The sequence below is a fragment of the Apiospora kogelbergensis genome (genome assembly GCF_038363985.1).
Source record: "Apiospora kogelbergensis strain CBS 113332 chromosome Unknown utg000006l_segment0_segment0, whole genome shotgun sequence".
NCBI lineage: Eukaryota > Fungi > Ascomycota > Sordariomycetes > Amphisphaeriales > Apiosporaceae > Apiospora > Apiospora kogelbergensis.
In genome coordinates, this window is record NW_027117423.1 from 1,960,312 (window position 1) to 1,974,099 (window position 13,788).

The 13,788-nt window shown below is 53.1% G+C and overlaps 6 protein-coding genes across 6 annotated transcripts; 2 read left to right on the plus strand and 4 right to left on the minus strand.

Moving 5' to 3' along the window:
• Positions 1–544: 544 nt before the first annotated feature.
• Positions 545–2,988, plus strand: PG998_009477 (uncharacterized protein; the record flags this gene model as incomplete). The annotated part of the gene is made up of 3 exons (XM_066876293.1): positions 545–588; positions 1,559–1,830; positions 2,501–2,988. 3 exons carry the CDS (start codon positions 545–547, stop codon positions 2,986–2,988), a joined length of 804 nt encoding a protein of 267 aa, XP_066728449.1.
• Positions 2,989–3,689: 701 nt separating this feature from the next.
• On the minus strand, positions 3,690–4,082 carry PG998_009478 (uncharacterized protein; the record flags this gene model as incomplete). Its single annotated transcript, XM_066876294.1, has 1 exon — positions 3,690–4,082. One exon carries the CDS (start codon positions 4,080–4,082, stop codon positions 3,690–3,692), a length of 393 nt encoding a protein of 130 aa, XP_066728450.1.
• A 553-nt stretch (positions 4,083–4,635) lies between these two features.
• PG998_009479 (uncharacterized protein) lies at positions 4,636–6,938 on the minus strand (the record flags this gene model as incomplete). Its single annotated transcript, XM_066876295.1, has 3 exons — positions 4,636–4,693; positions 4,762–5,636; positions 6,390–6,938. 3 exons carry the CDS (start codon positions 6,936–6,938, stop codon positions 4,636–4,638), a joined length of 1,482 nt encoding a protein of 493 aa, XP_066728451.1.
• A 928-nt stretch (positions 6,939–7,866) lies between these two features.
• Positions 7,867–8,798, minus strand: PG998_009480 (uncharacterized protein; the record flags this gene model as incomplete). Its single annotated transcript, XM_066876296.1, has 2 exons — positions 7,867–8,580; positions 8,643–8,798. 2 exons carry the CDS (start codon positions 8,796–8,798, stop codon positions 7,867–7,869), a joined length of 870 nt encoding a protein of 289 aa, XP_066728452.1.
• A 125-nt stretch (positions 8,799–8,923) lies between these two features.
• On the minus strand, positions 8,924–9,209 carry PG998_009481 (uncharacterized protein; the record flags this gene model as incomplete). Its single annotated transcript, XM_066876297.1, has 2 exons — positions 8,924–9,099; positions 9,182–9,209. 2 exons carry the CDS (start codon positions 9,207–9,209, stop codon positions 8,924–8,926), a joined length of 204 nt encoding a protein of 67 aa, XP_066728453.1.
• Positions 9,210–10,613: 1,404 nt separating this feature from the next.
• On the plus strand, positions 10,614–13,630 carry PG998_009482 (uncharacterized protein; the record flags this gene model as incomplete). The annotated part of the gene is made up of 2 exons (XM_066876298.1): positions 10,614–10,845; positions 10,914–13,630. 2 exons carry the CDS (start codon positions 10,614–10,616, stop codon positions 13,628–13,630), a joined length of 2,949 nt encoding a protein of 982 aa, XP_066728454.1.
• Positions 13,631–13,788: the final 158 nt, after the last annotated feature.

Sequence of the window (13,788 nt, forward strand, 5' to 3'; positions counted from 1 at the left end):
AGATTTAGCCTCCAGGCCTTCACACAGCCAACTAACTACAGCCAATAGTACTGAGGCTGGACCCTACATGCATAGCTCTCTACGTATCCCCCTCCGGGCTTCGGCCACCATCGGCAACTGAAGGCCTGCTATGGTCACCAAATTAGGCATTTCGACCCGAGCTCAAACACCGATTGCCTTTGATTTATAAGCCAGCAAGACAGACATCAGACACTTGCTCGGAACTCAGGCGGTGAACACAGCAAATACGACATGCGCGACGTGAGTAAGGGGCTGCCGCGAGGAGAGAGAAGTTACACTTAATCCATTTTTGACAATTCAGCGTTGATGGGGAAGCTCTGTGTTGTTTAGGTCCCGGCTCTTGCACATCTGGTACAGGATAGAATGTGATGTGTCAGGGTTACGTATCTCTTAGGTGTAAACACTGTACGCAGCGCGGTAGATAAGATAGACGGATAACACGTGCAGTGCTGTGCAGCACAAGCACCGGCTCGAGCTGATTACATGTAGCCTGCTTTGAAATCAATTTGATCGATGGCATGGAATGAATATCGATGATGCAGCTAGGCAGGTCGAGGGCGCCGCCAGGTACGTAGCTTGCCGTTTCCAGCCTACGGGCCACTCCACCTCCAATCGCAACTCCGGTGGTGGGGAGAGCCAGAGAGGGGCACTTGGCACTTGGGGATGGAGTGGCAGAGTGGCTGGAGGGCTCGTTTTCTACTCTCGAGGACTTTTGCCTGTCGCTCTGTGAATGCCTATCCAGCGATGGCTTGTTATGGGTGTATTTGTCGGTAGGTTCGCAATATATTCCCGCAGCCGAGTGTGCGCGTGGCCTTTTAAGTACTCTGTATACCTGAGCAAGAAGGCAGGCAGACCATGTGGGCGCATTTTCTCACGCCCTACACCAGGTAGTACTCAGTAAGCTCGGCCGTCGGATCCAATCACGGCCAATCAGGGCCGCTGGCTGCCCGCCATAAACCCCACGCTGTCTACACTAAGTGGTGGTGCCACTGCGCCCTTTGTCCATGATTTGACTAATCCTTGATCAATGATGGAGTCGTTTTACGGCTAGGCTACGGGTGATTTTGACGGTATTCCCACCCGACTCAGGAAATTCAACACACTAGGCATCTTTTCCCTTTCTTCCTACTCCTCTCTTTTGCTCCATACCACTTCCACCCCAGACCAGACTCCCGTCAGAGCCTCGAGAACTGATCCGCAAACTACTAAACGACGAGAGCTGCACTTTCTCGTCCACAGTCGCTGTTTGGTTGCATCGCTTTCTTTGCAGCCTCCATCATCCGACGCACCAGCGGCAGCCCGCTTTGTGCGAACTTCGCCTGGCACTCGCCTTGTTTCTCGACCCACCTTTGACTGTCCACCAAAGTCAAGGCTCGCCCTTCGAACACATTGCTGGCCACCGCCGCCAAATCTCAGGAATAGGAGGGGGAAACGACCTGCCGCAGGATTGTGCAGGTTAGGGTCACGAAACGCAGTATAGGCGACTCGCTGTGTGGTCGCTAAGGACTGGCAAAAAAAATGTCGCTTTACAATGGAGGGAACGGGGGCGCCGCAACCTGAACTTCTCGCAATACCTTGATAATTTGAACGAGGTCTCAACCCAGGAAGCGTCTCCCGAGGAAACCTTTGTCGACGATGATCTTTCCATGTTCGCCGGAGACTTCATCGACTGGAATAACACAGCAGCGCAGCCCGAGTTGCATGCGCCGGTAGAGGCCGAAGTCACTGCCCAGAACACCGATGCCGCCGCCGCCGCCACTGCGGCCCCGGCGTCCAACTTGGCCCTGGATTTTACCTCTCCCGTTGCTGGTAAGTAATCAAGAGATTTTATCATATCATGTCTTTTTCGCACCTGCTTCTGGGGACGGTGCATTTTGTTTCACGTCCTGCTAGGTTGGTTATTCGTTCGGCCATCATCGCATCGCACCCCCGCATTGGGTGATATGCGGTGCGACGGTGACCAGGGAACTGCAACCCGTGCATACCATCAGCATCAATCGCCGCCTGTGTTCTAGCAACAAGTCGCGCGTTTCTTATCACGAAAAGCCAGCCAATCCTGTGCGCTCTCTCTCCTCGTACCCCACGCTGTCTCAATTTTATTCCTTGTTTCTTTCACATGAGATGGTTGGCAGAGCCCCATTTTACATGCCCATTTGAGCTGCATGGCAAGTGCCTCGCAGGCTTACATTAGCCGAGCTATGGCGCAATCGACGCCTATGGTACCATACCCCGTGATCTCGGGGTGCCTGGGGGAAGACTTCAGTTCATTGCTGAAGCCCACCTTGGGATATCGCCATGGCGTTCACTGGTGAGGTTCTTGGATCTATGCCAATCGAACCTGTCCCAACTCTACCCAATGTCTTTATACGAATAGCCGAGATTTTCTCGTCGTCACGAACCTCCACTGACATCATGCCTCTAGACGAATTTGATTTCAGCTTTGCCCATTACCCGAATGCGCCTGTGCCATCTTTCGCAGAGGGCTTGAGTTTGCAGCCGCTCCAGCCTAGCTCGCAGTCTGTCTATCCGCCGGCGGCAACCCAGTCAAGTCCTTATGGTCTCCCAACTGAGCCAGCCAGCAAGCCAGCCCAGTCCCACCCCAGCCGCCCTCGCCAGAGGCAGATGAGCCTTGAGGAGCAATCCCGCGTCGCTGCCGAAGAGGACAAGCGCCGCCGCAACACGGCTGCCAGCGCTCGCTTCCGAGTCAAGAAGAAGGCTCGTGAACAAGCCCTCGAGAAGCGGGAAAAGGAACTGGGCGACGAGGTTTCCGCGCTGAAGAAGCGAATCACTCACCTCGAAACCGAGAACAAGTGGTTGAAGAACCTGGTCATGGGCAAGTTGGATGCCAAAGATGGCAAAGAAAACACCAAGTTGCGTGCCGCCCTCAATGACGTGGCCAAAGACTCGGACTCGGAAGGAAACACTGAAAAGGTATCGAAAGCAACGGGAGTCGAAGCTTCCAGTTGATGCATGAGTTATGGCAGTGCGATATGATGACCGACATGGGAAAGGCGTTGATGGGGAGGCAGGTCTTTTATTTATAAGGATGTAGGCTGGCAACATCTGCTATTGCGGATTTTGGTTTTATTTGCGTTATATGTGCTTAGTAGGACAAGAAATCCGACTCTCTTTCGCATAAGACGGAATGATAATGGCCCCCCTTAATGGAGTACATGAACCAAGTTTCATCATGAGAGACCTCCTTACTGGCCCAATTTTATCGTCTCCTGTTTCTCCTGGATTATTACCTTACTACTTATCACTACACATTGTGACCGGTATTCAACGCACCGAATAACCAGGTCAAGAGGGTAATACGCCACGACGGACACGCAATTTCCATAATGAAAGATGACGGTTAGATGTGCGCCGTTACTATTGAGCTCCATGGGTTGCTTCCCACATACAGGAAGGCTAGCTACAACGAGTCCAAAGTAAGGAGCTTACTGTCTACCCCTTACATGACAAGTATACGGAAGGGGGGAGGTACATATACACACGGCACCTTACACGATGAACGCATCGAAAGACACTACATCAGTGCATCCAAAGTGCAAGGGAAAAAGGTGAAAAAAGATAGAACGCTTTGCATACAATATACATTATATAATTTACTGGCCCCTAGCGTTTTTGTCGCAATGCCCCGTCCCCTTCTTTGCACTCTCTGACTACTGCTGCTTCCCGACTTCTTCTGCATTAGGAGCGGCAGCGTCACCAACAGGCTTTCCTTCCTCTCGTAGCTTCTTCAGCCGCTGTTGGTTCCGCTTTCCAATGATTCGCAGCGTATTCTCCCGCTCGAACTCGCTCATCTCGCCCCAGTTGCCGATCCGGCTCATGGTACCGTCCTGATGCACGACGAGGGGACCTAGGTGGTCGAGCTTGAGACCCTCGCCGTTGACTTCCAGTTGACGGGCGGGAGAAGAGCTATCCTGATCTGCTGCGGGTGGCTCCGGGAGGGGCAGTGGTTGGTGATTTGGTGATGACGATGACGCCTGCTCTGTGGCGGTGGTGGTATCCAGGTTGGGTGGTGTTGTGGTGGAGGAGGGAGTGGACGAAGACATTGTTCTTGTCCTGGTATGTGATGGTGATGCCACGAATAATGCAGATGCGATCCTCGAGGGCGCTTGGTGGTAGTGCAGTCTTCTTGCAGAGGCTCTCAAGATAGTGGTAGATAGATGTAGGTATCTCATGCCTCTCTCTTTGCTGAACAAGAACGAAGGGGAAATGTGCTTATACAGATGGGTTCTCTACGTCGATTTCTTGTTGTGCATAAGTGGCCTAGGGGTTCTAGAATCCTCTGGCTGGTATGGTATAAAATCCGTCTTGCTTTGACATAGGAGTGTTTTCTGACTGGGCTCCGGAAACTACTAGAATCGCTAGGGGGCTTTCCAGCCACACTACCTCCGCCACTATCCACATTAGCCACGTTGCGATACCTCCTATCCTTCAGGGCTACGACGAACGATACATGTGACAATCTATTCCTCTGAAGCTAATATCTCAACTATTCCCAATTTTAGATCCAGAAATTGAGTTATCGTCCTGATTACACACGTCACACATCTCATTGGATATTCCCTCGGTTCCCAAGTGAAGAGACTCGAAGTGATTTGCTCAGTATGGCAAGGGATCAAGGTCGAGTCCTTCGACGGAGAATTTGAAAGAGTCATTCCTAGCATAGGAAATAGTATTAGCAAATTTCATCGACCGAGGGAACTAGGGAGTTAACGTGAGTCTCACCGTGAGTAGCTGCCAGCAGCATCAAGGTCCAGACGTCCCCTGATGCAATCCTCAAAATCAACATCAGCGTAGATGACACCCTGGTCGTCTTCCCACTGAGGCCCAGCAATGACATCACCCGTGGGCGAGACAATGCTCGAGCCGCCGCGCGACACGAAACTGTCCGCAGTAGCCTTGGCCGTTGTTTTCCCGGCAGTGGCAGCAAGGCCGCCGCCCACTTGCTGCTGCTGTGCATCATCCAAAACCGAGACCTCAACCACTTGGTCTTCTTCCATAACGACATTGGCACCGACGGCTGAGTTCTTTTCGTCGCAAGGCAGTACGATCTCATTGCCGTCGTCGTCAAAGATCGACCGTCTCCTCTCCTTCCTCGCCCTAGACGGCGAGGAGGAGCCAGACGTATTAGCAGCGGCAGCAGCAGTGCGGGGAAGGGCGATTTCGAAGCCCTCCTCAGTGAGACAGGAGTTCCGTCTCTTGGTAGTACCGCCATGATGGGCGTGAGACGGGGAGGCTATTCGATGCGCCATTTGTCGGTCGGGAGAGGCCGCTGCCGCATCAACTCTCTGCTGCTGCTGCTGCTGCTGCTGGTTACCGCTACTGCCGCCGCCGCGCACGCACATGTTGGAGCTGACGACGAAGCAACGTCCCTCGAGCGCGATGGTTCGCATCAGCGCGAGCCAGGCGTCGCGGCCGTCCGCGGTGGGCGCTAGGTATAGGTTGATGTTCTGCTGGTAAAGGGACTGCCGGAGCAGAGGCATGTAGTTCTCCCAGCAGATGGCCGCCGCCAGGTTAATACGTACGCCGCGGATGGTCGTAGATACTGCTTTCAGGGTAGCTGGCGATCCTTGGGCCCAGATCAGGCGCTCAGTTCCAGTCTATAGGGGTTGGATATAGGTCAGCTTCGTTTCGTGCTAAATCCACGCCTTCAAAAGAGAATGCACATGTATAAGTGAGTATGCTGGATTTTCCTCGGAATTCGGGAGGTATTGGTTAGCCTTGGCTGAAGGTGTTCTGAACTATTCACACTTGAGAGATTGGACACCCCCATGTCCTTCGGGCACTTATACAGGCCCAAGGTATTGTGCCAACACAAACCGTGACTTGGTTATCAAGAAACTCCATTCACGGCCCCGAGCTTCTGAAGTCCTAGACCCCATTGTAATCGTGCTTTCTTCCCGAGGCTATACTCAGGCCCTGCCCCCAATAATCCAGTCTCACGAGGTTGGAAATGGCTAAGCACGATATCGGGTGACCTGGGGAAACATCCCTTTTCCATAGTTGTAGCATGGCTCAAGCAGAACCTGACCATTGATGTTAAGTACAGAAAATGGCACCGTGCTATTTCTAGCTACTCCTCCAAAAGTGACTGGAGGGGATTTACCACTGATGTGCACTGAAGACACAAAACTAGAGCGGATATGACTTCGTGTTTGAGTAGTTTCAAGTTGTGCTACCAAGGGGAAATGAAAGGTCCGTAGAAAGGAGCCCCAACCACGAGAACGGAAGCTTGCCTTGATATCAAATGTCATCGGATTTCGTGTTGCATACGAGGGAGCTTGGCGCCACAGCTACTTTGTTGTATACCTCGAAAAGGGGGAGCAGGAGGAGACGGAAGATGCAAGACTTACTGGCTGGACTTTGCGCCTTTTCCCAATCATTCCGTGATCAGGCGAAACATATACGGCAGAGCAGTACAGGGAACCGCCTGCCTTCTCGACGAGCCCGACCACGATGAAGACGCCCGTCTCGCGCGCGATGCGTTCGAGCTCCTCGCGGGTCCCGTCGCCCCGCTGTTTCGTGGTGACCTTTGGGGACTGCATGGCCGCCGCCACCTCGGCATGGTCGCCGCTGTGGACGCCCGGCAGCTGGCGCTTGACCCAGGCGTCCCCGGCGCCGGCACAGCCTGGCCCGACGGTGTCGCCCAGGTCGACGGCGGCCTGGAAGTAGCGCAGGAACTCGTCGCGGCCCTCGGCGGTGCGCGCGCCCACCCGGCAGCCGAAGTCCGCGCCGCGCGGGTAGCCGCCGATGTAGGCCTCGGGCAGCAGGAGCAGGTCGGCCTGGGCGGCCGCGGCGCGCGAGGCCAGCTCCTGGAGCTGGGACAGGGTGTCCCGGGTGGTGGCCTGGGTTGCCGGCGATGCCGTGGCTAGACGGATCGCTCCTTTCGTAGGTGCGCCCATGTTTTCGTGTGAGGGGTTTAGGTAGTAGTAGTAGCAGTAGTAGTAGTGAAGACAACAGTTACGCTGTTGCGTGCGTCAGGTTGGGTGTGGAGGGTATGTTTACAGAAGTGAGGGGCTCTTCTCGCTTAAGGTAGATCATGTAAGTATGTAACCTTAGTATGATGTAGGGTATGCACTTCCATGCATAGGACTGACCACCACCCCCGCTGTTTTTATGGGGGGAGGGGGGGACTCTTTCTCGCATATTCAAGGTCGCGGATAGCAATGCACGATAGGTTTAGCCACGTCCGTAGTGTTGGTGGTTAAAGGGGGTTGATCTACATTTTCTTTCTGAACATGATACCCTCTGAATGTCTAACGGGCCGGGGAAAACTAGGCGAACATGGAGGACCGCCAAAATTTCGCTTTCGGGTTGCCAACACGCTTTCTTATGGATAAAGACAGATAGCTTCTGCTCCGACTTCCAACTGTTAAGCATGACGTAGGACCCAAGTATGTCCCGCTCCGCCGAGGCCGACTGTTATAATGATGGTGTTGATTGTCATCTCATGAACGCACTGCCACTTGAGCTGCTTACTGATGGGAAGTCTGACATGTTATAATGGTATGTTGATATTGGTAAGGTGTTGTCACAGTGGCAGAAACTAACATAATCATTCTCAATTTTGAATCCAATGTTCGGGTATCTTGTTGTTTATCGTGACCTCTCGAGTTCCCTTGGCCCCTTCCATGCCCCATACCCAAAATCCAGCGCTATGTCCGATCTTAAACCCATCAGGCTATCCCATTGCTAACCACTGCGACCCCAAAAGTGATGTTCTAACAAACTCAGCTTGAAACCGCGAATTGAAACCCCCCTTGTAGCCGTGAAGCCCTGTCTCCAGGCGCTGCTACAGCGCTGCTGATACGCACTTCCCCAGCGTTGCTGCTATTTCTCTTGTTTCTCCTGTTTCTCCTGAACTTCGGCATGATCCGCCGGGGCGGCGCTCTCGGCCTTCCCTGGCACATGTTCGCCTTCGGACACTTCAAGTGGACTGGCAAGAGGACTAGCAACCCCGCCGACGCTTCCACTAATGCTGTCTGCTCTGCCATGTCCAAGTAGGCCGCTGCGTACACTGGTGGCATCACCAGCGATGCTTTGCTTGGCGTAGTAGCTGTTCCTTTCACTCGGCAATGTGGGCACAATACCCGTGGCGGAGTATATACTAGTCCGTTCGTTGTTGGCAATGCGCGAAGTTGTCTGATGTAGACCGGGTGTGGTTGGCATGTTGCTGCTGGCTTCCACATTGGCACTCAGCACGCTCAGTGGCAGGCTTTCTCGAGAGCCTCCCCACAAAGAGGACGGAGCCAAAGCGCGTACCGACGCATCGGTGTCAAAAGACCGGCGCCGATGCCGGTTGCTCGACGATGCCAGCGTAAGTATCGAGGCATTGTCAGTCAGAAGATTATTCGCAGTTGCCATGTTGTACGTCGTGGGGTGCCCACCCGTGCTGTGCTGGGCCTGGGCCACAGCCATATGAGGAGGTATTGCCGAAGCGGGAGAGGCTGTAGGGAACGGCTGAGTATATTGAACCGCCTGTAAATTGTTGTTGTTTTGATTCGAAGCATTCGCGTTATTCGCGTTGCCGTTGGCGGCCATGGACTGAATCGTTGTCAGAGTGGTCGTCAATGAGCGTACAGAGGGAGCAGGCGACGAAAAGGTACTATCTCCCCCTTTCTCGAGTCAAACCCGCCGTTGGCAGTCCGGCTGGTCCCAGCAACTGACGAATCCATATGGGAGGGGGCATTGATTGAATATCCAGCATCGTGTTCGGTCGATACCGTAGGGGCGGTGGATCGTGGAGGCGCAATGCCAGCCATCGAGGAATGAAGCGACTCCCGGCTACGCGAGACCACCGACGTCATGCCAGTGTTATTCGTTGTCAGCGAGGGATGGCTATGATGGTTTTCTGCTCCCACATGTCCCGACTGCGGGTAGGGATTGTTCAGTTTCGGTCCTCGCTTCTTGGAGCTTTTATGGGTGCCATCTCTTTTAGCCTGCCCGTGTCGACTACCCCCTCGGCCGATGAGGAGCCATTCTTGAAGTTGGCGAGCTTCTTCACCCAATTCGAAAAGGGCCGTCGGCGACCTGTTCGCTCCTGTCCGTCTGGCAACCCGTTAGCTGGCAGAATGAGGAAATGCGTAGGGTGTAGTAAAGGTTGCGTAGATGGGTTTGTGCGCTAGTACGTAAAGCGGGCACTTACCAACAGCGCGAGTCGGAGATTCCGTCATGGCCATTTAAACTGTGCTTCGTGTAATGTGTTTGCGCCCCAGGCAGTGAGTGAACACCAAGTCACGATGGTTAAGGGCCGTCAGACAGTAGAGAATGAAGGTGATAGCAGAATTGTTTCTGTTGCGAAACAAGGGCCAGGGACCGGCGGGTAGATAATTAGGCACTGGCAGCACAGCCACTGGGGGCTCCAGAGGATCCAGAGGCAGAGATGGATCTTTGACTTTCTTGGGCTTCGCGCGACAGAAACCTTGGGGAGGGTTCTTGGTGCCTGAGCTCGGGTGACGTGTGATGGTGATACCGACGTAAGCTGCTGGCGAAGGAAGCGCTTTTTCGTCGCAAGGTCCAATCGGTGCAGCACCGTCGCTCGCACAGATAGGTGGTGATGAGGTATGTATGTAAGAGAAGGCAGCGGTAGTCAGAGCTCGTCAGAAATGACTGGAGGACCGGCGACTGGTGCTGTGATTGAGCGGCTAATGCAGTGGCCCAATGAAATGTTGGGATGGGAGAGGTTCAGGTCGCTTTTGCATCAGGTACCCGAAGTTGTGTGGTCAGTTGCGGCTGGTCTGTCGATGAGAATCGCATCGAGACCAATCGCATTGTCAGTGAACGAACGACCTGAAAGACCGCTGGTGATCCAGTCTCGGGGGCTCGGGTCTTTGAGGATGTGGGTTTGTGCCCTGCGGAAACCGGGCGCATGGCACCCTGTCTCCCTGTTTGGCAGCCTAGGCACCTAACAATCCCTAATATACAGGGGGTACGTAGGGGCAAGAAGAGCAAAAAGTGACTGTCATTTCGGGAGTCACAGGCCTGACCAGACTTACCCACAGTCCATCCCATCTTCAGTGGGTGACAGGCGGGCGGGCTGACAGCAAATGAGGCAACGGCACTGAATGGGGCCGCGCAGAACCCCAAAGCCGCCCCGTCAATCATTGATTGCACAGGCCCGACTCAGGCCCAAGATTAGAGTCTAGGCCCCTCCAGAGCCCAGACCCTGAAGGAATTGCATTCGTCATAGCTTGGGCATCTCGTGTCCATCAAATGTCCATACATCATCGTGTCTAGGCTCTGGAATAGCATCGCCACATTGCAATTGCTTGGCCGAGTATAGGCGGGCACGTGGTCCACCGAAGCTCTCGTTGCCGCCAGCACACCTTGGGCTTCGCGTCTACCTGGCCTACTTCTTCCGCTCCAACTCGAAAGTTTCGAAGCTTGGTTGCCGCCCCATTGACAATATCTCGACTAGATCTGCGTCTGGATCTGAGTACTCCGTATTCTGCTCCGTACGCACATCCTAGACCAGGTTGATCAATAGGCGCCACCACTTGAGCTGAGCTCTGCTCAGGCCTTCCCCGAGTTACTCATCGTCACAAGATGGGGCTTGGAACATCAATCTATTCCCTGACATGTCGATCAAACCGCTACCACCCGACGTGGCTGCTCAGATCAAGTCTTCTGTCACAATAACCTCACTGAACGATGCGATATGTGGCTTGGCCAAAAACTCGTTGGATGCCAAGGCGACCAAAATTACCATTTTTGTTGACTATTCTCGAGGCAATTGTACAGTAGAAGACAATGGAGAAGGCATTCTTCCTGCTGAATTTTCTGAAAGCGGAGGCCTTGGCAAACCTCACTGTAAGACTATAGACGTAGTTGAGCGCCCCTGAACCCTACGGAGCTACGAAGCTAATATACTTCTGCAGGTACTTCGAGATTCCCTCCTCTACCAGGTGTCCATGGAAGAGCTGGCACCTTTCTGTCTTCGCTGGCAGCTCTTTCGTTGCTCTCTGTAACATCCCATCACCACGGGCACTACTCACAGAACACTATCAAGATACATAAATCAGACGTTATAGCACGCCATACACCGTCTTTGCCTGACCAAAAACGGCTTGCATCAAGGTATGGTACTCGAGTGACAGTACGGGATTTGTTTGGGTCTATGCCTGTTCGGGTGAAACAACGTGCTATATCTGCTGAGAAGGGGCTGCATAGCAGAGAGTTGGACCGGCTCCGGCATATTCTGGCAAGTCTTGTACTCCCTTGGCCAGATCTTATCACAATCTCTGTCCACGACTCTTCACGTCAACAAGGCATCAGTATCCGAAATAATGGAGCGGTGTTACAGGATGCGCCAGATAGAGGCAATCGCTCCCTGCTAATCTCCCGCGTTGCCCGCGTGCTATATACCGCGGGTCTTTCAGAAGAAGTCTCTCCTGAGTCGTGGGTGCCTCTCAAGGCGTCGGCGAGTGGAATACAAGTCAGCGGTGCCGTGTGTTTAGTCCCGGTTGCAACTAAACGCATGCAATTCATCAGTATCGGGGTCCAGCCAGTGCTGAGCGAGCTCAACTCCAGTATTCTTCACGATGAGATCAACAAGATATTCTCGAACTCCAGCTTCGGAGACCAAGAAGATGCCATCTTAACCGACACTGAGCGAGACAAGAAAGCCAAAGATCGGCGGTTCAAGACAGACGGTTACACGAGCAGAGAGCTAAAGGCAAGAAGAGGAGTTGACCGCTGGCCTATGCTTTATATGATGATAAATTTTGGCGACTTGGCCAATCCAGTTCAAGATGTCGAGGGTCTCCTTAGCGAGGGCCGCCAGGGCCTAGAAACCACCATCGATATTGTTAGAGCTGTAATTGTCGAATTCTTGAGGAGATATCATTTTCGGCCTACCCGTATCAAACCGCCCCAAACCAACCTCGCTGGATCATCGCAGTCAGGAAAGGCTAGAGTCAGTCCTGAAAAAACCGATAGAGGCCAGTCTTCGTCAACTGCCTCGAAAACAAGCCATGCTATCAATGATGATACGGAAGTTGGTACCCAGCCTACTACGGGCGATTTAGCTGTGGCACAACTTCACTTACCCACCGTGAAAGGCAGTTCCGAATCAGTTTTCAGCAGGTTTACAGGATTCAAGAGTGGACGACAGGATACAGCACTACCTGGACCTAGTGACACGAAGGACCTAGAGATTCGACCTAGATCGCAGCCCAGTATTCGGTTAGCGATCTCTGGTTTACCAGCGCAGCGCAGAGCACCACCTCTCTTTGCACCATCAGGGAATTTGCTTCGCCCCCCTTTCCTGAACCCCGAGGTTGGGGATGGCATGTCTTTTGCGGATAAACCAGTCATCAGCCAACCCCAACAGCACTCATCAGAAGCTGCACTAGGAAACATGGATGACGATTTTGTCTGGACAAACCCCGTAACGAAGCAAAAGTCCGCCGTAGACTCACGAACAGGGTTTGTGCTACGGTCTGATGAACACCCAGAAGTGCGAAATGCAGTGAGAACCAAAACACTCCGCCTTCCGACATCAAAGCCGGTCCAACCACATCAATCTGATATGGACGACAAAGCAAATACATGGGTGTCGGAATTGCTGTCTCACTGGCGCAACCCTGTATTCGAAGCGCCAGAGGCACCAATCCCAGCGAGTTCTACTTACTTTGGCCTTCCGAAATCAACCCAAGATGCAAGGCCGGGGATCTTTCATGTTTCTCAGAGCAAGCAAGACAGTATGCTCGCGGGTCTTGCTAGCGTGGAAGGGCGAGTCTCGAAAGGGGCGCTAAAGGAGGCGAAAGTGATTTCGCAAGTTGATCAGAAATTCATTTTTGCAAAGGTCCCTCTAAAGTCAGAGCCGTCCACCGGGCTTGCCGATAATGAGGATACATATTCACTCCTGGTCCTGATAGACCAACATGCGGCTGACGAGCGGTGCCGAGTAGAAGCTTTAATGCAGGACTATTTCGTTTCTGAGGTTTCAGAGGCCTTGGAAAGACCCATAGCCCGAACTGAACTCTTGGATCAGTCACTCCACTTCGAGATCACAACCCAGGAACGCACATTGTTTGAACGATACGCTCCCTTTGGGGAGCATTGGGGGATCATCTACGATATCAGTCCGACTACATCAATATTGTCTACAGGCCATTCCCGACACAGACCATATCTAAAAGTTACTCGGTTGCCCTCGGCTATCGTCGAACGATGCCGAACCGAACCCCGGCTTCTGATTGATCTGCTAAGGAAGGAGATCTGGCACTATGCAGAACATGACAATGGTTGGTTAGCGCTACCGGCTCTACAAGCCAGTCAACGAGATGAAGGCCCCGATCAAGGGTTGCACTGGCTCGCAAGGTTTCACAGATGTCCTCAAGGTATACTGGATATGATCAATTCGAGAGCTTGCCGGAGCGCTATCATGTTCAATGACGTGCTTTCCTTGGGTGATTGCGAGGACCTGCTAGAGAGACTTGCTGATTGCGCAATGCCCTTCCAGTGCGCCCATGGAAGGCCATCAATGGTTCCCCTGGTCGACTTAGGTAGGCGTATTTCCCAGATGGATGAGAAAGGCAGCGATGGAAGCTTTGGTAAACATTTCAATCGTTGGAAAGCAGGTAAGCAATAGGGCGTCGAACACGCTTGCCACACAGAATAGATACCTTATTAGCCTCCCTACCACTCTACTCTGCGTCATTCGATGTATGCAGATGCACAACATATTAGACCAGGCAAATTAGAACGGCCAAGAGAAGTTGTATCAAAAGTCGTCGTCTGTGGTCTTGC